This window comes from Lissotriton helveticus, chromosome 10 (assembly GCF_964261635.1).
Source record: "Lissotriton helveticus chromosome 10, aLisHel1.1, whole genome shotgun sequence".
Lineage (NCBI taxonomy): Eukaryota > Metazoa > Chordata > Amphibia > Caudata > Salamandridae > Lissotriton > Lissotriton helveticus.
In genome coordinates, this window is record NC_136071.1 from 30,109,973 (window position 1) to 30,133,523 (window position 23,551).

The 23,551-nt window shown below is 44.5% G+C and overlaps 1 protein-coding gene across 3 annotated transcripts in view; it reads right to left on the reverse strand.

Annotated features, from left to right (window-relative positions):
- OTUD5 (OTU deubiquitinase 5) overlaps positions 1-23,551 on the reverse strand; it is a 267,799-nt gene that overhangs the window by 213,175 nt on the left and 31,073 nt on the right. For 2 of the 3 annotated variants that reach the window (XM_078664654.1, XM_078664656.1), the window contains exon 2: positions 7,278-7,371. In XM_078664654.1, the coding sequence (XP_078520780.1) occupies positions 7,278-7,371 (94 nt within the window). The remainder of the gene's footprint in view (positions 1-7,277; positions 7,372-23,551) is intronic. The other variant, XM_078664655.1, reaches the window with a different exon arrangement.

Consider the following 23,551-nt stretch of genomic DNA (forward strand, 5'->3'; position numbering starts at 1 on the left):
TGAAAGGCCTGCTATGTGTCATGTTCTTGGATGCCCACCATTACATTTCTGCTTGCAGTCTCTACATAACAACCACTAGATCCTGACAACTTCCCTGTAGCCTGTGACCAGTTGTTGGAAAGCCATTCCTGGAAGGGGCGCATATGGAGGCGGGCATGAGGAACGGCTGGGATGCATGATGCCATCATGCCCATGAGTTTCATGACTCTCCTCACCGTCCAAGAGAGTTACCCTTCTGGTAAAGGGAAGTTTCTTGTTTGATGGCTGTATGGGATAACCTTGTGCAAGGTTTGAGTATTGCAACTAAGAATGTATTTTCTTTTTCTGACTTTGTGGAGGATTTATTTGGAATCCTAATCTTTGGAGTGTGAGGATTACTGTCTGAACATGGGTGACACATTTTTGTTTTGCATCTGCTTTTATAAGCCAGTTGTCTAGGTAAGGGTAGACGTGTATTCCTTTCTTCCACAGATGCCCCACAACTGCAGCTAGGCATTTGGTGAAGACATGTGGTGCTGATTTTATTCCGAAAAGGGAGCACTTTAAACTGGTAGTGTGCTCTCATGTAGGAATCGGAGATATTTTCTGTGGTTCTTGTTCATTAGGCGTCATTGAGGTCTATTGTTGCCATGTAATCTCCCCTTTGAATTTGCAGAATTATTTCTTGTGTAGCCATTTTGAAATGTTGCGTCCAAATGAAATGGTTTATGAACCTTAGGTCTAGGATGGGCCTTAGTGAAAGGTCTTGTTTGGGAACTAGGAAATATGGCTAGTAGTTTCCTTTGAAATGGTCTTGCTTTTGCACGGTTTTTATGGCTTGATTTTGAAGAAGTTCCTTGATTTCTGATCTTAACTGTGTCGAACCTTTTTATCCTGGGGGGGGGGGGGGGGGTTTGCTGGAGATGTTTTAGTCAGTTCTATGCAATACCCGTATTTTATCAAATTAAATTCTCTGTTGTGATCTTTTGCCACTGTTGAAGGTATTGTGATATTCTGCTTCCCACTGGTGTCGGGTCATTTTCCGAGCACAAGTCAATTTGATCCAGCTACTCTTCCTCTTGAGGACTGGTCTCTGCCTCAAAAGGACTGCTTTGGCTGTTGTTGCCAGTTCTGGTATCCTGCCTGTTGATTTGCTTGTTGGCTGTTGCTTTGACCCGGTTGTTGGTGAGACATTTGCTGCCCTCGAGTGAAGGGCCCTCTTCCTGTGGGTTTTCTTCTGTTAACCCCTTCTCTTTTGAAGGTACCTATATGTTGCAGGGCTCCCATGGCTCTTACAGTCTTATGGTCCTTTTTTTTTATTTGCTGGAGGTATTTGTCTACTTCCTTTCTGAACAGTGCGTCCCCCCCATACACGGTCTGTTAATGATGGAGGTTTGAACCTCCTGTTTAAAGCCTGATATTCGTAGCCAGGCATGTCTGCTTAGTGTGGTGCTTGTGCACATTAGTCTGCTGGATGTGTCTGCTGTGTCAAGTGCTGATTTTAAACTCGTTTGCTATATTTTTGCCTTCCTGGACAATAGCTTTTGCCCTTTTCTTGTCTTCTTCTGGGAGCTTGTTGACGATAAAGTGCGGAAGACGAAACCCCAAATATGGGGAATATACCACACGTGTACCAGAATGGTTGTCCCATTAATCAAAAATTGTGTCAAAAACAGAATTGAGGCGTCCTTAGGTGTAACACTGAAGTCCTAAAACCAGAGTATGGGAAATACTTCACGAGTGTTGACAGATCCGCTATGTGCATTACGTAGCGAAGTCTGGACACGAGTACGCGTCCAGACAACCATTCCGGTACACGTGGTATATTCCCCATATTTGGGGGTTTAGTCTTCCGCACTCTATCATATGGGGCATTCATTTCCCAGGAATCCCCTAAAGACAGAATACAAATAGCTCTGGATTATCACTACCTTCGGGACGAAATTACAACCAACAGGAAGGTACTACACCAAGAAAGACATCACCCCGAAGAAGTTGTGGGTTATTGTGCCCATATCGCGATGAAACATATGTTGGCTAAGGAACCTAAACAACTGAACAAGAGACAAAATAAAGGAAGATATATAAGGAAACATTGTTCACACTAAAATTACATATTTTGTATTAACTATTTGCGTGTGCTGGGGGACTTTGTTGAAATAGGGAAAAAATGATCTCTGAATCTCTGGGGACCTTAACATTAGTGGCCCTTATATAACAGGTGGGTCCTGGCTACCACTGTTTTGTAAAAAAATACTATAAAAATTAATACTTTAGGTGAAAAGGGAACCCATTTTTATTGTTTGTGCATATAACCATGTCCCGTTTCTTCCAATTAGGGTGACTCCCTTGTGTTTTACGGAGGAAGTTAATGATTCGACATTGGTTTTGGTGCAATTGTCTATAAAGGGAACCAAGTAGCCTTATCTTACTTATGTTCAATGCTTATCTGTATGTGGTTATATACATCCACTCTTCCTGGTGCTGGTGAGACATTACTGCTCCCTCTACAGTAGTGGGGACTGGAGAGGGGTGTTGTAACATCACTGGTGATTACCAGAGAATGTCTTCCCATTGAGCAGGATGTGTTCATAACAGATTTTCATTTTTGGTATCTCTGCCAAAGTTGAGGTATCTGGCACTGCTTTTGTTGATAATGCGCCTGTTCCTGCCATCTCGTGGTCCGAACACGGTGACAGAAAAATCATTGCTCAGAGTCTATTGTGTGACAAACATTTTTCGTTTCCCCAGACCAACTGCCCGGCAAATATCTGCTGCATTCTTCATATGAAGCATCCCCTCTTCCGTATGTTGCCCAAAAAGAGCTGTTCTTGAAAAAGGCATGTTGGCTATTTTGATCTGGGCACCAGACTTCAGAGATGAGTCTCCACCATAAAGGTCTTTTCAGAAGAATGCCATGGCAGTATTCTGTAGAAGCAAATTCAGTGTGGTCCACTACAGAGCTAATGACCTGGTTTAAGACCAGGGAATCTTCATTAAGCATCTCTAAGAAACCCTGCCGTTTGCGTTTCAGTAAACCCGACAAAGGATTTCATTCTATCCAAGATCTCTTATTGATACTTCCTGAGCAGCACTACTGAACTGGCGTACTTGTTCAGGTGGAGCCGCAAATCTGGAGTCTATGCACGTTGTGTCTCTCAGTCATTATAAGAGAGTATGGTATGGGATCAATAGGGAGGCATTCTCGGTCTTGTGGAGGAGGTCTTTATTTTTTCTGCATTCATGGTGTTACCCCCTTCATAGTGGCCGGAGTCATTTTTCTTCTGGTATATCTAACAGACTAGGAACCAGAGATAAAGCTTTAGGAGAGGTCCTTGGTTGAGGAGTCTCCGAAATTTCAGACGCCGTTGGCTAGGGTGTCCGATAAGAGATATTTTGTTTTACTACCCTTCTCACCAGTACCTTAATGAAAGGGGAGTATATCATCCACTGGCAGCACTGCAGATGGTCAATGTGCTGGACATGTGCAAGTCTACAATAAGTGGGCCAAGTTGAAGTCAGAACAAAGAGAGCAAGACAAAGTATAAGATTTGGAACCTCCAGTAGAAGGAGAACTCTGCGGAGACAACTCCACTCCTTTGGGATCTCCAAGGAGAAGTGGTTTTCCACCTGCTTAATGGTGACCGATGTTGCATTTGAGGGCTTCCTAGGTGGCGAGTGATAAAGAAGCCTCAGAGACTTCTACACCAGGTCTTCAAATGGAATTCTAGGCCTAAAGGGTACAAGGTCAAGAGAGGATGCTGTCTGAACAACCCAAAGGAGTGGAACCTGTTTATTCTCTCCTTTTTAAGAAAGGTTTGGTCTATCATTAAAGGAGAGGCTATTACAGCTTAAGAAGATGTTAACTGAATAGAGTGGACAGTTGATACTGGTGATATGGACCACCCCATTGACATCTGTTACAGTCCAGTAGCCACTTTCTGCTTCTTCCACGGAGGTCGACAGATTGGTGTCGCTAACTTCAGAGTGGATAGTGGTTTGTGAGGATTGCAGCAGATCAGAGTTTCCTCACAGGGGATCTTAAATGGCCTGGAATCAACGGCAGAGTGTTGTCCATGAGGTTTAGACGAGCCATTCTTTAAAGGCAAGCAGGCTGAAGAAAAAGCTCAACAGCAAAGTCAGTGACCTCAACACTGGTCTCCGGTGAGGCATAATTCGGTCTTTCCCTGCCACTTGATCTTCTCTCCCTAGAACTCCTACTGTGGTGCTCTATTTCAGATCGTAAGAAATCGAAGCAGGCTGATAGGCAGAGCTTGGACGCCTTTTGTTCTCTCTCTTCTTCTGCCATGAGGTCCTCCAATATGCTTCTTAGTCTGATGCCCTCTATCTTTAAGGTTCTTTGACTTTTACAGAGGTAACATTCAGCCATCGAGGCAGGATGACAAACCACACATACATTATAAGAATCAGCCACTGTTTTCTTTCTCTTACATGAGGGGAATTTGGAGAACAGGGATGGCATTCTGACTGAAAAAATAAATGGGTTACCCAGATAAAGTGTTAAACTCGACCACAGGTGATCAAAACATTGGGTGGATCATGTAAAAAGCTTTTCCTGACAGAATAAGGAAGATATTTGAGGTAAAAAACCTAAGGAGGTATGTAATATCCCTCAATCACAAACTGGAAGAAAGAATTCGTTCTGAAGAGCAACTACTGATACAATGCACTTTGGGAATAGGTGCATACTAGGCTCTTACAGGGACTTTTTTCTATACGCTTTCAACGCGAGATTATCAGGCTGCAATGTTACCTTAATGTTCTCTGCTGATAGGGGTATTCTCTGCATTTCGATGCTACAATGCAGTCCTATGAAGTTAATCTGGTTGCCTCGGATGCACTCCACAGCCAGGAAGTTGCTCATCAGCTAATGCGTGAAGAAGCGTCGAGGGAGTTGCATGGAAGGAAGGAGTAAGCCAACAATTTAGGTGCGTCTCCCTTCTACCGTTCCCCTGTCAGCCGGGGTTACTCAGGCAGCAGCTTTAGGCAAAGCCTCATGCCAGGAAATCGGCAGCGAGTTCACCCATCCACAGGAAATACAAAACGACTAAGGAAGAGTTCTCCTTTAGCAGAATCCCATTTGGTTCTATTACTTATCAACAGCTATTTACAGTAGATCAAGAAAATGCAGCCAACCCAGGTAAAGAACAGCAGGCACTACCTGTTGCCTCTTGTTGTCAATCCACATAAGCATTGGCCGCGCAGCCGTAAAAGTAACGCAGCCGCGAAAGTGATCGCGGGGATGCGGTCTGTGGTGGGGGAGGGGGAGGGGCGAGGCGCGCTGTAATGGTGCAGAGGCGCGCGCGAGAGAGAGAGGAAAGCCAGATGGCTCCTCTGCTCGTGCCTGTGCGCATAACCGCACGCAGAATGCCATACAAAGCGCTGTGGTAGGACTTTTAAAAGCCTTAGCTAAATGTCTCGCAGAGGAGTGCATGCGCTGGCTCAGGCGAGACCTAAAAAGGGATTATGGGGCCAATGCATGCATTGAGGAATTATTCTAGTGTTTATGACTATCAAATAAACTATGCTTCAGAAAGAGCATTTGCAAAGTTGAATATTTGCTCACCGGATTCTAGTACATTTATTTGTAGGCGATGTACTCATGATGGTAGTAATGTCATCACTAACGGTCTAAGAGAGCCAATGGCTGAAGTAGGCGGACTCATTGCCATCTGTTGAATGCTATATCGGGCAGAAACAAAATGTGACCAATGGATGAAGAGGACCGACTCAAAGACTTTGCGCAATAAATAATATATTTTTTAATTGATGAATTTTTCTCATTACATGAGGATGGCAAAAAATATATATATTTTTTTTTTTGTCCTCATATCCACCATGGTAGAAGAAAGCCATCTAGAAACAGGCCAAAGAACCGCTGTCTCAGTGTTATACTGGATGGGATCATATGGAGAGGGGGGGCCCGACATCCCACAGCTGTTAGTGGCTTAGTCTCACTTTTGGCTGCCAATGGGGAAGCCCTCAGCATGTCCTGAGCCGGGCTTGACCGGTTATCTGCTGCATCGAAGGCTGAAACATGGGCACCATAGTAGTGTAATCATTGGACCGGGGGGGGGGGGGGGGTACCATGTTGAGATTCTACTTCTATTAAAACTGCTTTGGAGTTTAGAGTGCCTGTGCCACAGAGAGGGCTAGAAAAGGCCTTAAGCCAAAAAAAATGCAGCCACTTGGTAAAGGAACTGTGCGTTAGTCACATTTAAACGCTAAGGCATCTCCCCTTAGCCTCACTTATTACATCATCACCAATCAATCCAGCCTAGTAGACATGCATGTTTCTTCATTGTAAGGTTGTAGCACAGACAGCTGGATGAAAATTGTGAGAGAGCCGGACTCAAGAGCACCATAATCAACATGAAGGTTATTTTCCTCCGACCCTGTTCTTTTGCAACTATTTCTTTCCCTCAAAAACTAGAAATGCTCACAAAGTCAGGTTTATAGAAAACTTAAGGTCAAAAACTACTTGCCTTCACTAATACTTAAAGGATGTGGGTAGCAGACAGAGCTTCAAGGGTATGTGCCTCTGAGAAGGCAAGGATGCTGCCAGAACGCTGGTGGTGTGCGTTTGAACACTTCGGAGTGCTTCCATTTCTTTGTGTTATGTCTTCTGGAATATGGATTTATGCTACACGAGGTTGATGTGGTTGACGAATATTGGGAAAGTAGAAATCTGCACCCACATTTGAAATAGCCAGGGTCTGCAGGGCCAACATAATATCTCTCTGAAGTTTCTTTATAAATGCCTATATGAAGTGGCATTGAGTACTTCCATTAATCTTTGGCTTTGAGGTCACAAGCACGGAAGGAACTTTTGACTGAAGCTACTTTATTTCACAACAATGACATTGCAAATTATTCCATGTACCAAGAAAAAATTCCAACAATTCCAGTCAAACTAGATTGTACATTGCTGTGGATGGCACACAGAGATAATGATGGGTGGCATAGTTCTTGCACACAGCCAAAACGTCTCTCACACATCAGGGTCCACCATTCGACAACTGCCTTTGCCAGCACGTAACACAAAGTGGGGCAAATTGCATTTTAAACCCTTGTCCAATTAGGAGTGACCTCCCCCAAGTCCCCCCGACATGCGACCAAAGGCAGACGCTAGCGGGATTCACAGACAAACTACACTTCAGAGGTCATCCAGGGATTCATGTTCGTCGGAGCACCTAATACTGCTAAATTATTTTTCTAATTTAATAATTGTTCTAATTTTAAGTTTGTATTTAACTAATGTAAAGACTAGGACTTACCAACAGCCCTGAAGAGGCAAGCCCCATCTTCTTTCATTTGTTTAATAATGTAGCCCTTCTTCTCTTGCAGAGTCTTCTCAAAACGTGTTTCCTGCTGAATACAAAAGTATAATACATTAGAAAACTCAGACTAACCACCAAAGAAAGCCATAATAGGTGTCAAGGATGTTTAAACAGCTGAGGAGAGTGGAATGAGAAAGACAGCCAGAAGAAAGGTCAGATCACTCAGTATCAGTTTGTAGATTATCTTTCACAGGGTTTTGGTTCAGACCCAAACACAGGATGTGTTATATTGTGAAGCTTTGATAAATACACAATTACCTTGGCAGAGTAATGAAGCTGGACCTCTGTGGAACAAGACAGAGAACAGATACTCCACTGAGAAGCACATAAACAGCACCAGATAATAGTAAGCATTCAGACACAAACCTGTAAGAATTAGCTTATTCTACAACTAACCTAGTTACCAGGATGCTACATGTTTAAAATGTATTATAAAGAACAAGGGTCCTTAGAGCAAAAAACAATAAAAAGAAGAAATAAATATAGACCAAATGGAAATATATTATTAGGGGGAATGTCCAGCCGGACAATTTATTTCCCTGATACAAAGGTAATTCTAAAACAATAGAACACTGAGTGTTATAAAAGCGGGACACCGGCCGGTGTCCGACTAACACACTAAGAAGACATACAACATACAAAATAGCAGGCAATAGCAGGACATCTGATTAAGATAAATCATAAACCAGACAATCTAAAGCATACACATATGCAAGAAAAAAGTATAAAACAATTTATGCATTTAGTGTAATGTGTCGACGACGTTTCGAACCATAATTAATAAAGGTTCATCCTCAGGACAGAGGGTAATTGCCTTGAAATTACACATTTGTAAATATATCACAATTGTGTAGCACTCAATTAGAGAAGATTTCTTGTACTTGTTATTTTTAATTTGCTTGGGAGCAAAGAAACATAATAGATCTTTGAGAGTGCCCTCGGTAAAGGGGTCCGAAATGCGATGCTCTCGGTATCCGGGTCTGGTAATACAGCTTGCAAGGCCACAATGGGGGTTCTTGCTGGCACGGGGAATCTGCGCAGATTCCCCGTGCCAGCAAGAACCCCCATTGTGGCCTTGCAAGCTGTATTACCAGACCCGGATACCGAGAGCATCGCATTTCGGACCCCTTTACCGAGGGCACTCTCAAAGATCTATTATGTTTCTTTGCTCCCAAGCAAATTAAAAATAACAAGTACAAGAAATCTTCTCTAATTGAGTGCTACACAATTGTGATATATTTACAAATGTGTAATTTCAAGGCAATTACCCTCTGTCCTGAGGATGAACCTTTATTAATTATGGTTCGAAACGTCGTCGACACATTACACTAAATGCATAAATTGTTTTATACTTTTTTCTTGCATATGTGTATGCTTTAGATTGTCTGGTTTATGATTTATCTTAATCAGATGTCCTGCTATTGCCTGCTATTTTGTACGTTGTATGTCTTCTTAGTGTGTTAGTCGGACACCGGCCGGTGTCCCGCTTTTATCACACTCAGTGTTCTATTGTTTTAGAATTACCTTTGTATCAGGGAAATAAATTGTCCGGCTGGACATTCCCCCTAATAATATATTTCCATTTGGTCTATATTTATTTCTTCTTTTTATTGTTTTTTGCTCTAAGGACCCTTGTACTTTATAATACAGTACCTACCCATGGTCCTTAGCCTATTGCGCCTTGGGTGCCCTTGTCCTTTTCAAATAATAACATGTTTAAAATGGCCTGGTCAGAATCCTCCAAGTGGTCATGACCCGACAGTAGCCACAGAATCAAATAGGCTATACTTGGTTTTCGGACTATAAAACCATCAACAATAGGTTTGAGACTGAAATCTTCCCGATTTAGGACACCTGGTTTGCTGCAGGTATATAGTTACGTGGGCATTCGGTCTGCCATCACCCCTACATCATATCGCTTATTGAAAGTGCAGGAGACGTATAAGATCTTCAGCTGAAAACGCCGGTCTCCTTGGATTCATTTATGTCATCCTATATCACTTTACTATCTTCATAGGCTAGAGATGCAAAGGAGATGTGCCGTTCTTTTGATGTGAACCAGATAGTTTTACCAGTAACTCTTTATGTTGGTTCTCCAAGTACATCGACAAAACATGTAGCTTGTCTCTTAACATTAAAAATCTTGACGATCTGTCAGCATCAAATATTTAATTTTAAATAAAAAAATAGTGAATTAATCTTTAGTGACAAATTCTATTTGCAGCAGTAGAGAACGGCCTTAAGTACCTGATTTGCTCCAGCACATCAATTCAAGCACGGCACCAAATATTCACATATGGATGTGTGCAATGGTTTATCATTTAGAACACAATGCCATAACATGTAAACTATTGTGATAAACTGCTTAATAACATGCATACAAACATAACATATGTGCAATTACAGCAAAACCATGTTAGATTTCCTAGATCTACTTTAACATTTACATGACCCGCTAAACTCATTGAATTTTATGGAGTGCATACTATCCTCCTATGAAAGAATTCTCTAGGGGGGGGGGGAGGGGGCCTTTCTCAAAGTGTTTTAGGAAGGGGCTTTGTGGGGGAACAAGCCAGGGTTGTCTGAATAAAATCCCTAACTCCTGCAAAGGTACAGATCTTCCCCAAACATTTTTTGGTGTGGAGGATGGATGATAAAAAAGGTAAAAGGTTCAGATGGTAATAATTGGGTACTCGTGTTCATTCTAGGTCAATACGTTTCAGCCATAGGTGGCCCTCAAGGGGTCTGTGGCTTTCTTCAGGACCAATAATGAACCCCTAAATATCTATATTATAGAGGTGGTCAGTGGTGACGCGGGTGGCTAAATCGTGTCTCCTTCGGGGTGTGACCCATCCATTTTCTACAGACGGAAGGGAGGACAAGGACATCACCAGGTCGGACTTATGACTCAGGGATCCCTGCACGAAGAGATAAGTTTCTTGCAGCTGCTGCCTCTGTCCCACTGGAGGATGCCTCGCCCAGAGGTCATCCCGACTGGAGTCCTGAAGGGCAAACATGTGATCTGACTGTTTATTCCGAAGAGTCAGCAATGGAGGATAGGTTCACAGGTACGCCTGATACCAGGTGAGTCTGTTTCAGTGTATGTGGTACCACTGTAAATGGGTTTTGTTTCAGCATTAGGACTGTTTTAATGAAAAGTGTTTGCAAATACTTTGCCAGGTTAAGTACGAATTTTATTTCTCTTTCCTTTACAATGCCTGGTTTCAGTAAGGTTCAGAGTTGTGCGGTTATTGTTGTTCTAAAGATGGGAAACGGCCTTTACAACGAAGCCGTTTCCACGAAATCTTTAACCACGCATGCAGTACAACGCATGCGTGGTTACCACTAATGCCTTTACCACGCATACGTTTACTACGATGTTTGTAGTAAAGGCATATGTGGTAAAGGTAAAAAGAAAAAAGGGGGGCTTGGGGGGGGTCTCCCCCCCAAATAAAACAACTCACCAGAAGTCACGTCGGCATCAGAGTCGTTTAAGAGAAATCGGGAAAAAATCCCGTTTTCTCTTAACAACGTATGACGTCACCATGCAAATAGTCGATGAAAATTTTATGCGTGGTAAACGAATTCCGTTGTAACGCATGCGTGGTAAAGGCATGCGTTGCAACGGAATTCGTTGTATCGTCATATATTCTCTAAAGATGCACTGTTGGAAGAATCCCAGCCCGCACCTCCTGAGGGCAATCCTAATTTTGATATATGTGAAACATGGCCTTGGTTCTATTATGTTTAGTACGTTATGGCACAAATTTACGAGGGACAATGCAGAGTTAGTGGCCTTTGACAGGCTCTTTTGACAAACAAAAGATAGGATTTCTTCAGGAAGTTGTTTAAAAGACGTATTAGACAGTCTATGTTTGACTCCCTTCAATAAACACCTTAACTATCTACCTCTGACAGTCCCTCCAGAGATGTCCTTCATAATGCCTAATCTGCTAAAATTGAAAAACTATCAGTTGTCAAACATCTCTCTGCCACATACGTTTTCGAAAGCCCACAAACCCGACCTTTCATGGTGCAAGGGCAACAAAGCAAACCCTCCTTAAGTGCAACCTGTGAACAAGCCAAGAAGGCACCCTCCTGATTTCTGTGAGCAAGGTCAGAGATTTGGATCTATGTTTGATAAAAAAAATATATAATTCAAGCCACAAATCGTATAATTGGAAGCTTTACGCAAAAAAATACTCAAACATTATCTTGCATTTACTACCCCTGGGTTAGCATGGACAAGTTGTCGGGTCTGTATATGGCCATTACAGACTACGGTTAGCCTACTTCATGTCTAGGGCACCCAGAGCAACATATTGTTAGGCTTTAGCTCCAGCAACTTTAGACACACAAAAGCTGAAGGGAGAAATGCTTGCAATTAGTCTAACCAGTGGCAATCGCTTGGGGTAGCATTCCAACCCATTGTTCTTTTCCCCACAATGCCACCTCAGTTTGGACCCAGCCATAAGCAAATCAGTCTCAACCCTACTTCAATAGAAACAGTTCTGCCCAAACTGTCAGCAGCTTTAGCGCAAGGGTCCATCATAAAAGTGATCTTGTTTCACACCCGTCTCAGCTTAGTGTATACTTGTTGCCAGAAAAACAGAGAATTGACATCCTCTGATGCAGAGAACCTTTCATACACAGGGCAAGCCTTGGTATTTCTTCCTCTGCTGTATGGGGAGTCTACCTAATGGAGTCTCACAAACTAAGCTTTGTTATGTTGGGTTATAAACTGCAACCAACAGCATCTGCCTTCTAATACAAGATCAGCTGCCTGTGGAGAGCTAGGCTAAGGGTCTCTGCGTATGTGTAGGTGCACATGTACTGACAGTCCAGGTGCTCTGTACATGTTATGCTTGGGGATTATGGTGAGCATGGGGTTTATCTGCAAGGCTTTACTGTGTGGTGAACGGAATTCATTTGAACGTCGTGGGTATAAAATGAAGATAAAAGCCTAGCATTTGGGTGTGTAGATTATAGGAACACATGAGTTTTTACAAGAAAAGCATGACTCTCAAAAAGACTATATTCTTTCTCATTTAGATTCAGTCCATTTGGATATACCCATTAAGAGCTACGAAACAAAGCGCTTTTGAGTTACTCCTCACTAGGCAAGCAGTGTGAGGATGAATACACTGGATTTTTTTTTTCTAAATGCACCTCCCCACACTCAATTTCTGTTAACGCTTATCATGGGGCTATAACATTATTGAAGAAAATTAAATCCCCAGCAGATCTGTAATAATACAGGTCAATTTAATAGTGATGCTGAAATCTATTTTAAAAATCTTAACCACCAAGTTGAGCTCGGTCACAGCTAGGGAGTGCTATAAACGTTACAGAAGAGCATTGATCCTTATTTGGCAATACGGGAGAGGCAGTGGGGCTATCTTCTTAACTTGAAATTTTACTTCGATATGATTAAACACATTGGCTTTCTGATAAAAGGGCATTTTACGATAAGCTCTGATGGAGGGGACTCTAGTCTATCAATAAATTAAGTTTGGGGTAGCAAGCAGAGGATTTTCTATTGCGCTTCTCCAAACAAAGGCAGCGGTGTGCAAAACTTTTGCCTGATGCCCAGAACATATCAATTAGGATCAAAGTTAAAGATTTCACGTTTTCTCTGTCCACTGGACAAGTAGGCCCAACCCCCAGCAGCACCAACCCTCTTCGTAGCAGTTTACAGTAACACAGCGTGAATCTGTAAATGTATATGGTCTACCACGAAAGGCAAGATTTGAATATATATGCCCAGGTAATTTAAACCTGTAAATATATTTATTAATACAAAAGACAACGCTATTAGGGAGTGCGCCAAGGAAATTCTGTGAGATGCAAGCTAAATTTGCAACACAGACAGGACTTCCAGTTTAGCAAACTGTACACATGATAGCAAAAATGTAAGAATTCGAGCCAGTGACATTCATAGAATGCACCCTGGTTACTTGCATAAATATAAAAGCAAGATGAGGGATTATTTGTTTGAAAAAATTAGAAAAGGTACAGGAAAAAATTGTGATTTAATAAAGACAGCTGTGGCAATAATTCACTGCACCACCCCCACTAGTTCCACCTTTATAACATTACGTGCTCTGTCCCTGGATTTAACTGCCATCATCGCCCGTGTCTTGCAATGTAAATCACTTGAATCTCAAATTCTTGCTTTGGAAAAGCAGTCTATCATATTAATTACTCTACAGCAAACAAAAGTCCAATCCAAAGCATGGCTCACATGATTGTGGCCCAACATCACAAAGGATGTCAAATGTCAAGCTCTTTTGTTCACTCAATAAAAACTTAATTTTCAGCCAACACATTTTGATCCAAATAACTTTTTCAACGCTCCAGTTAATCTTAGTCTTCAAAATCATCCACATACATTCCTTAATAGTCCCAAAAATGGCGTGTATCAACTCCAGTGAGACATTGCAAAGTATGTCGCACCAATTGGCCGTAAACGTTTCACTGAAGTTGGTGTGTTCAATTGTAAACATTTTAATTTTATTGAGAACAGAATAGAGCAGCACCTCAAGAAAAATTAGTTTACAAGCAGTCATGCACAGTTAGAGCATCGATACAACAGAGCATCACAATTTTCCCTCTCCTGATCTTAGATCTCTGAGTCAGTGAACCCAACTAGTCTCTCTAGGTCAGTCCCCCCTGGAGTCACACCCCGCCCCATGGAGGATGCATGTTTTCCATCTAGGCGTTCCATTTCCCCCATATCTGCCCCCACTTTTTAGGACATCCCCTCCAGTCGTATATTACTTTCTCAGCTATCATGCACCAATCCATTACTTTCTTCCATTCTACTAGTGTTGGTGCTGCCAATACCCTCCCTCACCTTCAGGCCCACATTTCGTTCAACGATCACTGCTCTCATGGTACGCCAAATTTGACCTTTGCGCGAGAGGTCTGTTTCGTCCGATATATTGAGAAGGCACCACTTATGCGAGGACTGTACCTCCACCCAGCACACGTCTTGGAGGCACTGCAATATAGCCTTCCAGTAGGGTTTTATATATGGGCAGTCCCATAGGATAGGATATACAGATCCCTCCTGTCCACATCCCCTGCGGCACTTGGAATCAAGTGCTTTCCCCATTTTCACTAAAGTGTTACAAGACAGGTATGACCTGTGAAATATTCTAAGATGTACCAGTCAGAGTTTTGATGATAAGGCTGAGTGAGAGGCCATGGTTTCCAGCCACTACTCATCTTTTAATACCACGAGCTCTCTGCCAGCTTTCTCAAAGTCGATGCAGAGGGTCAGGGGAGTTGTTTATTAATTTTACTAAGTACTGGAGATTGCTTTACGGTTTAGGTAGTCAGTTAATAATCTGTCTTCTAGAGCGGTCGCCACCGGTAGGTCCCTTCCCCACGGTACGGCAGCTAGCAGGGCGTCTAAATTGTAAGTATTGGAACGTCATATTCACAATGTAGGTCTGCAAGTGGGGTGTCATATCCGCGGGCCCACAGCCTGGGCAATTTCGTAGCCTTGCTAGTTTCAGTGTCCCAGAGTGGTGCAGCCTGGGTAATCTTACCGTGACATCCTAAATTCTTGTGTACCTCGGCCAGAGTGCAACTGTATGTGCCGTGGGGCCAGTCGTGTTGTGATGTGATTTTTAGGGTTAGTATATAATGCCAGAGGATATCCGTTCGGTCCCAGAATGTGCCTGTCCATTCGATATGCGGGTTTATCTTGCAGGCGGTGCATCCACTGATTGACAACTGCTATTTGTGCTGTCCAGTAGTAAACCTGAACATTAGGCAGTGCGATACGGCCATCATACAACCTTATCACCAGCTTTTGCATGGCTATTCTGAGGTTTCCTGTCCCAAAGCAGGGCTCGAACCTCGCTTTCTATTGCTTTGAACTAGGATTCCTGTATTAGGCAAGGCATAATTTGTAGCACATCGTGTCATCATTTTAAAGAGAGGAGAGCAGTAATGATTTCCAGTGTTTCACGTTTCTTTGGAGTCGTTTCAGTGTGTATTAACAAATCATGGGTATGGAAACGGTCAGGGTCTGTGATTACGTAGATGCCGAGGTATCGAAAGCCCCCGTCACAACTGCTACGTCAGTCGGTTGGTAGAACTGGGGCCATTCCACGAAATATATAAACAGTGGATTTGGACCAATTGATTTTATACTCAGAGTACGTGTCAAAATTGGTGAAGATGTTGATCATTCTATTGATGGAGGAACTAGGTGCTGCGATATATTACACGTCATAGCATACAAGGATATTCTGTCTTCCAAGTCAGCTGTCCATCGAAGACCACGGATCAACAGGTCTCCTCTGACCTATGTCACTGGCGGTTCAAGGATTAACTCGAAAATTAGTGGGGACAGAGGGCAGTCCTACCACGGATCAGTCTAAGATCAAATGAGTGCAAGGCACGACCATTTACCGCCACTTGCGCCAGTGGGTCTGTGTGCAGCAATTGGAGCCACACCAAATATTCAGGTCCAAATCCTTTCTTTCCAGGACTGTGAATAGACATGGCCACTCAACTGTATCAAAGGCTTTACGTGCATCTAGGGATAGTATTGTTGCATCCTCTCATATGGTGTCTAATCTGCCAAGCACCTCACGTAGGCAGCGCAGGTTATGTGCGGTATTTCGCCCTGGCATGAAGCTGGATTAATCAGGGTGGACTAATGCAGATATTTGGACTAGCCTAGAGGCCAGGAGTTTAGCTAGGATCTTGACCTGTTGAGCAGAGAAATAGGGCAGTAGGAGTCACATTGCTCCAGTGGTTTCCCTTCCTTATGGATCATCACGATGGATCATCACGATGGATGCAAGTCGCTGATCCAAGGGCAGAACGCCTTTCTGTCTACTCTCTATGAACATTTTAAGGAGATAGGGTGCTCTGCGGGAGGCATTCAATTTGTAGAATTCTATTGGGAGGCCATTGGGCCCCATTGCTTTTCCAGATTTAATGGACTGAATTGCGTTCACCACCTCTTCCTCTGCGGGTTCGCTCTAGCAGTTCTGGGGTGATGGTAGACCGGCCAACAAATCTTTGATCTCCTGCGCCCCAGCCACGCTCTTGGAAGAATATAGGTCTCGGGGCTATCCGGAGGGTCTGTTTGATCCTCATTATTAAGGGCGATTACCCGACAGCTCGCTCGGACGAGTCTGTCAAGCCAGACCGGCAGTTTCCTGGCTTGGTAACCTAGTTCATAAATTGTATACTGCATTGTAAGTTTTTGCCGCTTCTTTAACTAAATGTCGGTATTCCTGTCTCTTGAGAGCTAAGGCATGTCCGGTGTCTTCACTGTTATAGTTTCCTAATTTAATTTCTAAGGTTACCATGTTACTTTCTATGGTTTCTATTGCTGCTCTCTTATCCCTTTTATGTCCTACCGCGAGTGATAGCGATTGCCCCTTTATCAATGTTTAAGGGTTTCCAGACTGTCTGTGGGGAGTCGACTGAGGAGTCATTTTCTTGCTTCGCTTTTATATATATATATTTTTTTTTTGCAGAGTTTTATATAGCGCGAACTAGAACCGAACCGAATCAGTTATCAGAGCGCTTTACATAGCACCAGTTACGTTACATGAGGACACACTTTCATTTTAGGCACGGGGAGATTAAGTGATTTGCCCAGAATCACAGGGGGTTTTTGGCGTCGTTACCGAGACTCGAACCAAGTTCCCCAGGTCCGAGGTCGAGCGCCTTAGCCGTTAGGCCAACCCCTCACAGGGGGTGGTGATGGACGGAGCATCTGAACCAATCAAACACTCACACCCAGTCAAAAGATCTGGGTTTGATCCATCACCGTTCTTTAGCCCATTCTGCCACCCCAGTTCAGACATGGCTATATGCAAATCAGTCTGAAACTGTGCCTCATGGGAACAGTCCAGCCCGAACTGCCAAGCCATGCCTTCCCTTGACCGGAATCAAGCTTCCTAGTAGCTCAAACGCTCCGTCCATCATCCCCTTTTGTATCGCTTTGTTCGCCCTAAGTGTGGCAGGGTAGCTCAGACGTGACTCCCTTGCTCACTTGGCCACTGGATTCAAGATAGCCTGGCTGATGAGGATTATGAATCCGAAACCGGTCCCAGGATGCTTGTTTCCGGTCCAGGGAAGACATGGCTTGGCAGTTCAGGCTGGACTGTTCCCATGAGGCACAGGGTCAGACTGATTTACATATGGCCATGTCTGAACTGGGGTGGCTGAGTGGGCTAAAGAATGGTGATGGATTAAACCTAAATCAGTTGACTGGGGGTGAGTGTTTGATTTGCTCAAACGCTCAGTCCATCATCCCCTTTTGTATCGCTTTGTTCGCCCCAAGTGTGGCAGGGTAGCTCAGACGTGAGTCCCTTGCTCACTTGGCCACTGGATTCAAGATAGCCTGGCTGATTAGGATTATGAATCCGAAACCGGTCCCAGGATGCTTGTTTCCGGTCCAGGGAAGACATGGCTTGGCAGTTCAGGCTGGACTGGTCCCATGAGGCACAGGGTCCAACTGATTTGCATATGGCCATTTTCTGAACTGGGGTGGCTGAGTGGGCTAAAGAATGGTGATGGATTAAACCCAGATCAGTTGACTGGGGGTGAGTGTTTGATTTGCTCAAACGCTCCGTCCATCATCCCCTTTTGTATCGCTTCGCTTTTATATGAGGCATTTTCAGATACCAGGAGTGAAGTGAGATGGATCCTTTGGTATGTATCCTTCCCATTACATAGTCCACCCATAGGGGTGATTGATCGAAAATTCCGCGTGCTAGGTGTTTAACCCCAAGAAAGAAAACAAGTTACTTACCTGTAACTTTGGTTCCCAAGTATTGGTAACTTTCATAGATTCCCATGCTTTGTATCATTCCCCGTCGTCGGAATGGGAGTCTCGGTAAACAAAAATAACATAGCAGTAGGTACAAAAGAGAAAGGAAAGGCCTAGGCCTCATTCCCTTTTGTAGCATATCCGCCTCTTTTTGTAAAAGAGACCAAACTAATCATCAGCCAATCAGAAGTGCCTCGCCCCTTCGAACCCTCCTGAAGGAACTTCAGAGTCTCAGATTTTCGCAGCCGTTGTGTATTAGTAACCATATCTGCTGGAGGCTGAGCTTTCCTTGGGCATGCGGGCGGGCGCATGGGAATCTATGAAAGTTACCAATACTGGGGAACCAAAGTTACAGGTAAGTAACTTGCTTTCATGCCCCAGTATTGGAACTTTCATAGATTCCCATGCTTTGTATCAGAGTAGCAAGCAGTAAGCAATACAGCACATTTTGTGGCATAAACATACATTGCAAAAGCCATCAGTATTCCAAAGATACAAAATGTGCAAACAAGGAAGGAGGGATAGAAAATGAAAGCTCACCAATCAGTGGAAGAGGTTCGTCAGTACCGCTTGGCCCACAGCCGTGTCCTCTTGCATCAAGGAGTCCAAGCAGTAATGTCTTGTAAAGGTGTGCACGCTGCTCCATGTTGCAGCTCTGCAAATGTCTTTGATGTGCACTCCCACAAAGAGTGCCGATGAAGAAGCCACAGATCTTGTGGAATGTGCTCTAATTCTGCTGGTTAGAGGCTTCCCCGCTGTTGAGTGGCAATAGAGAATGGCACTAGAGATCCATCTTGCAATACTTTGTTTTGAAGGAGGCAGGCCCTTGCGAGGACCCCCAAAAGTAATGAAAAGTTGCGAGGATTTACGGAATTCTTTGGTGCGATCCAAATAAAATTTCAAGCACCTTTGCACGTCCAGAGAATGCCGTGACCTTTCCGCCAGTGTGGAAGGGTGAGGAAAGAAAGATTTAAGAATCACCGGCTCATTTAGATGAAAATCCGAAGGGACTTTAGGTATGAACCTTGCATTAGTCCGTAACATTACTGTATTCCTCTTGAATTGGAGAAACGGCTCCTGAATTATGAGAGCTTGTAGCTCTCCAATGCGTCTTGCAGAAGTGAGGGCAAGAAGGAGAGCTAACTTCCATGAAAGGTATTTCACATCCATGCGATGAATAGGCTCAAAAGGGGTCTTCATGAGTTGTGTGAGAACCAAGTACAGTTGCCGAGGCGGAGGCATCACTGGAGGATAAACTCGAAAAAATCCCTTGAGAAATTGTTTAATTATCCTTGAAGACCAGAGAGAAGGTCCAGATTGTGAACGTCTGTACCTAGAAATTGCAGCTAAATGAACCTTTATTGAAGAATGTGCCAGTCCAGTTTTAGCTAAGGACAAGAAATAAGGCAGAAGTTGATAGGGTTGAGACATGAAGGGATCAACACCTTCTGCCCTGCACCAAAAGCAAAATCTTTTGCATTTCAAACGGTATGTTTTATTTGTAGAAGGAGCTCTATCCTGGGAGAGAACTGGTCTTATTTCATTGGAGATGGGAAGATTCATGAAATCTCGCTGCTCAGGAGCCATGCTGTCAGGTGCAATGAAGCTGGATCCAGATGCCAAATCTTCCCCCCCGGACATCGTGAGAAGGTCCAGAAGAACTTGCAAGGGAAGAGGAGGGGCCAGCGACCACAGATGGAGTTCCGTGAACCAGAACTGTCTCGACCAGGCCGGAGCTATCAAGATCATCTTGCATGGCTCCACCTTGATCTCCTGATAAGCCTCGGTATCATTGGAATGGGGGGATAGGCGTGAACAAATGTCCCTGACCAGGCTATCGAAAGCGCATTCCCCAATGATCCTCGATGGTGAAGCCTGCTTGCATAAGACCGGCATTTCTTGTTGGTCGGAGTGGCAAACCGATCTATGGAGGGCTTTCCCCACTATTGAAAAACCTTGTTCAGAACCAGCTGGTTCAGCTCCCACTCGTGACTGACTGAGGACAGTCTGCTCAGTCTGTCGGCATGTTCGTTTAAGACTCGTTGCAGCGAAATGCTGTGAAGGATAGCCTATTCCCAGATTTCCTGAGCTTCTTGAGACACCGGGAGAGACCTTGTTCCGCCCTCCTTGTTGATGTAATGCATGGCCGTGGTGTTGTCCATGCGGATGAGAACCTTTGAAACATCCAGGCGAGGGAGAAATGCTTGAAGAGCCAGCATGATCGCCCTGAGTTCTAGTAGATTGATATGAAGAAGACTGTGCAGAGGAGATCAATGTCCACTGACATGAAGGTCCTGCAGTACTGCCCTCCAGCCGTTCAATGACGCAATTTTGTCTTCCTCTATTGTTTGGACGAGAGAAATTCGAGGACTGGCTTTGTCTTTGTTGATAAGGCTGACGGTATTGTTGAGAGCCTGATCCGTACGATGAGTACCGTTGCTGTTGGTAGGATCCTTTGTAGGAGGTACTCTTACCTCTGGGCCCTTTGAAAGGAGCTTTTCGGAACTGAAGTGTACCCAGAGACCTCGCCATCTCGGTATCCTTCTTGATATCCTGGAGAGTGTCATCTATATGTTTCCCGAACAACGCCTCTCCATCAAGCAGCAAATCCAAGATTTTATTCTGGATTTCAGGCCTGAACGAAGTCGCCCTGAGCCATCCCTGGCGACGAAGAACTGCAGCACCAGCCAATGACCAAAAGGCAGTTGTGGCGATATCCATTGCAAAATCAATAATCTCCTCCATTGATGTTGCCTCTCCCTCTTGCAAAATTTCTTTGCTTCGCCTTTTTGCCTCTGGAGGTAGTTTATCAGGATATGGCGCAACGTCGCACCATAGTTGGCGGTGATACCTGCCTAATATTGCGAAGGCAATCGCTGCCTGCACCAGAAGACTGGTCATAGATGAGACTCGTTTACCAGCGTTGTCCAATCTCCTGTCTTCATTATCTGGAGGTGTCGTTAAAGGAGTTGATGGGTTGCGTGATTTCCTCTGTGCCGCTTGAGAAATCACTGAGTCCGGTTTTGGGTGTCCTGTCAAAAGACGCCGGACCATCCTCAGGTGCTAAAAATTTCTTTTCAAGGCGCGGTAGCACAGGGACCACCGTCGCTGGGTTTTTCATAGCCTTCAGGCCTTCCTCCCAAACATGTTGAACAATGGGGACCGACCTAGTAACCTTCCTATATGGCTCCTTAAAGTCATACAAAAAACAGTCAGTGGTAACAGAAGGCATTGCTAGTTTGAATCTGCCACAGGCTCTTTCCATTAACTGATGGAACCCTCAGATATCCGCCGGAGGGGAGTCCTCCGATCCGGACGTGGTGAAGCCGGGTCTGGGATAAGGTACTCGTCCCATTCTATGCCTAGATTTGGTCTGCCGTCAAAGTTTTGATCCTCATCCGAGGAATCATCTTGAGTGTCCAATGGTATTGAAGGTACCTGAGGAATCGGTGTTTGCGGCTGAGATATCACCTGAGCCGGCAACTCTGGAGAAACCAGTATAGGTGTCGTAGGGACCGGCAGGGCTTGCGTAGGCGTAACAGGTATAGGCTGTGAACACCTGGATTTGTAATCGCGCAGCATGTTGTGTAAATCCTGCAAGAGCGAAGAAGGCACAGACACCATCTGTTGACCCGAATACTCCTGAGGCTGAGCAGAATGTTGGTACCCACATTCCTGCAGGTATTCCCTTCAGAATCCGTTCCTTGACATTTTACCAGAAGCTCAGAAGGACTGTGTGCATATCCATAGGAGCTCTGATCTTCCTCATCCGAGTCATCCTCATCCAACAGCAGAGCTGGGGGTAAAGGGGTAACCCTCCTCGGGGACGTCATATCAGATGTAATGCGTCGCATGGAAATGGTGATTTTTTCCGTCGACGACAATATCGTCGACAATCCCGTCAACTATGGAGTTGTTCTTGGCAATGCTGCAGTCGTCGACGGAATAGCCTTCGCCGACGAGCGAACAATTGTCGCCGAGATGGGAGTCGAAGACACCATCGACGATGAGACCGTCGACGTACCTGCTGTTGTCGTCGTCAAGGTTGTCGTTGAAGCATTCGCCGTCGACGAAATCTTTGTCGTCGTTGCCGTCGACATCCTCGTCGACGTTGCGGTCACTGTCGTCAACTACGCCGTCGATCGTACCGTCGACGAGCACGTCGACGGTACCACTTTAAGTTAAGGCTTCAACGCCCTCGTCGACGAAGTCTTCAGCTGCTGCGTCGTCGACAACTTGGAACTCCTGTCAGACTTCTCAGAGGACTGAGAAGATGGCTTCTTGAAGGCTGGAACAGTCTTCTTCACAGAAGATGGTGCAGATGGTCCCTCCCTCCCCTTTACACCGTGGTGAGGAGATTCAACCGGACCTAGGCTCTCAGACTCTCTGGGGGTCTTTGAGGCCTTAGCAAGATGTTCCGGTGAAGGGGAACCCCTACCCCTTTTGACTGACCTTCTTGAAGATGTAGCTGAAGAAGAGTCCTCACTTTCACTGGAAACTGTGTCCTTTCTAGACTAACTTCTGGAGCCAGGTAAGAAGTCTACCCTCACGGTCCCCGAGGGTTTTGGTGGAAAAGGTGCGGCAGATCTTGCAGTCCGCAGCCTTATGGTCAGGATAGAGGCTATAAATACAATCTTTATGCCTATCCTCCACAAACAATCTTTTCTTGCCACAGGTGGAGCATGGCTTGAAAAGGGCCTTCTTCTCTTTATCAGACATCCTGGAAGAGACTACCAACAATTTTGAAGAAAAAATCCTGAAGAAACACTGAAAAAGAGTTGAGATTGAGCAGAGCTCAAAGGAGACTCCCTAAGCACAGCGTGTGGTAGAAAATCTGAGGCTCTGAGGTTCCTTCAGGAGGGTTCTATGGGGTGAGGCACTTCTGATTGGCTGATTAGTTTGGTCTCTTTTACAAAAAGAGGCGGATATGCTACAAATGAGGCCTAGGCCTTTCCTTTCTCTTTTGTACCTACTGCTATGTTATTTTTGGTTACCGAGACTCCCATTCCGACGACGGGGAAAGATACAAAGCATGGGAATCTATGTAAGTTCCAATACTGGGGCAAATGCAATGCTTTGTCTGCCAGTGTGAGGATGACATCTATCCATGAATATCTATTGTGTACTATCGATTAGAACGTGCATTGCCTCGTTGATCGGTGGTGTATTTGCCATTCATCAACTAATTCCAGTGTCGTTAAAAAGTCTGATCGGTGCGAAGAGCAATGTTGGCAGGTGTCTAGTGGGGTTGCGGTCTAGTATATCGCAAAATGACGCTTTGCAATCTCTCCCAATAAGGAGTTCCCAGTTAGGTAGGCCCAGCAGTAATTTACTCAACCCTGGCAACATCATACTGTGAAGTGCTGGTGGTACATACCATATTGACAGGTTTCCCTTCCTA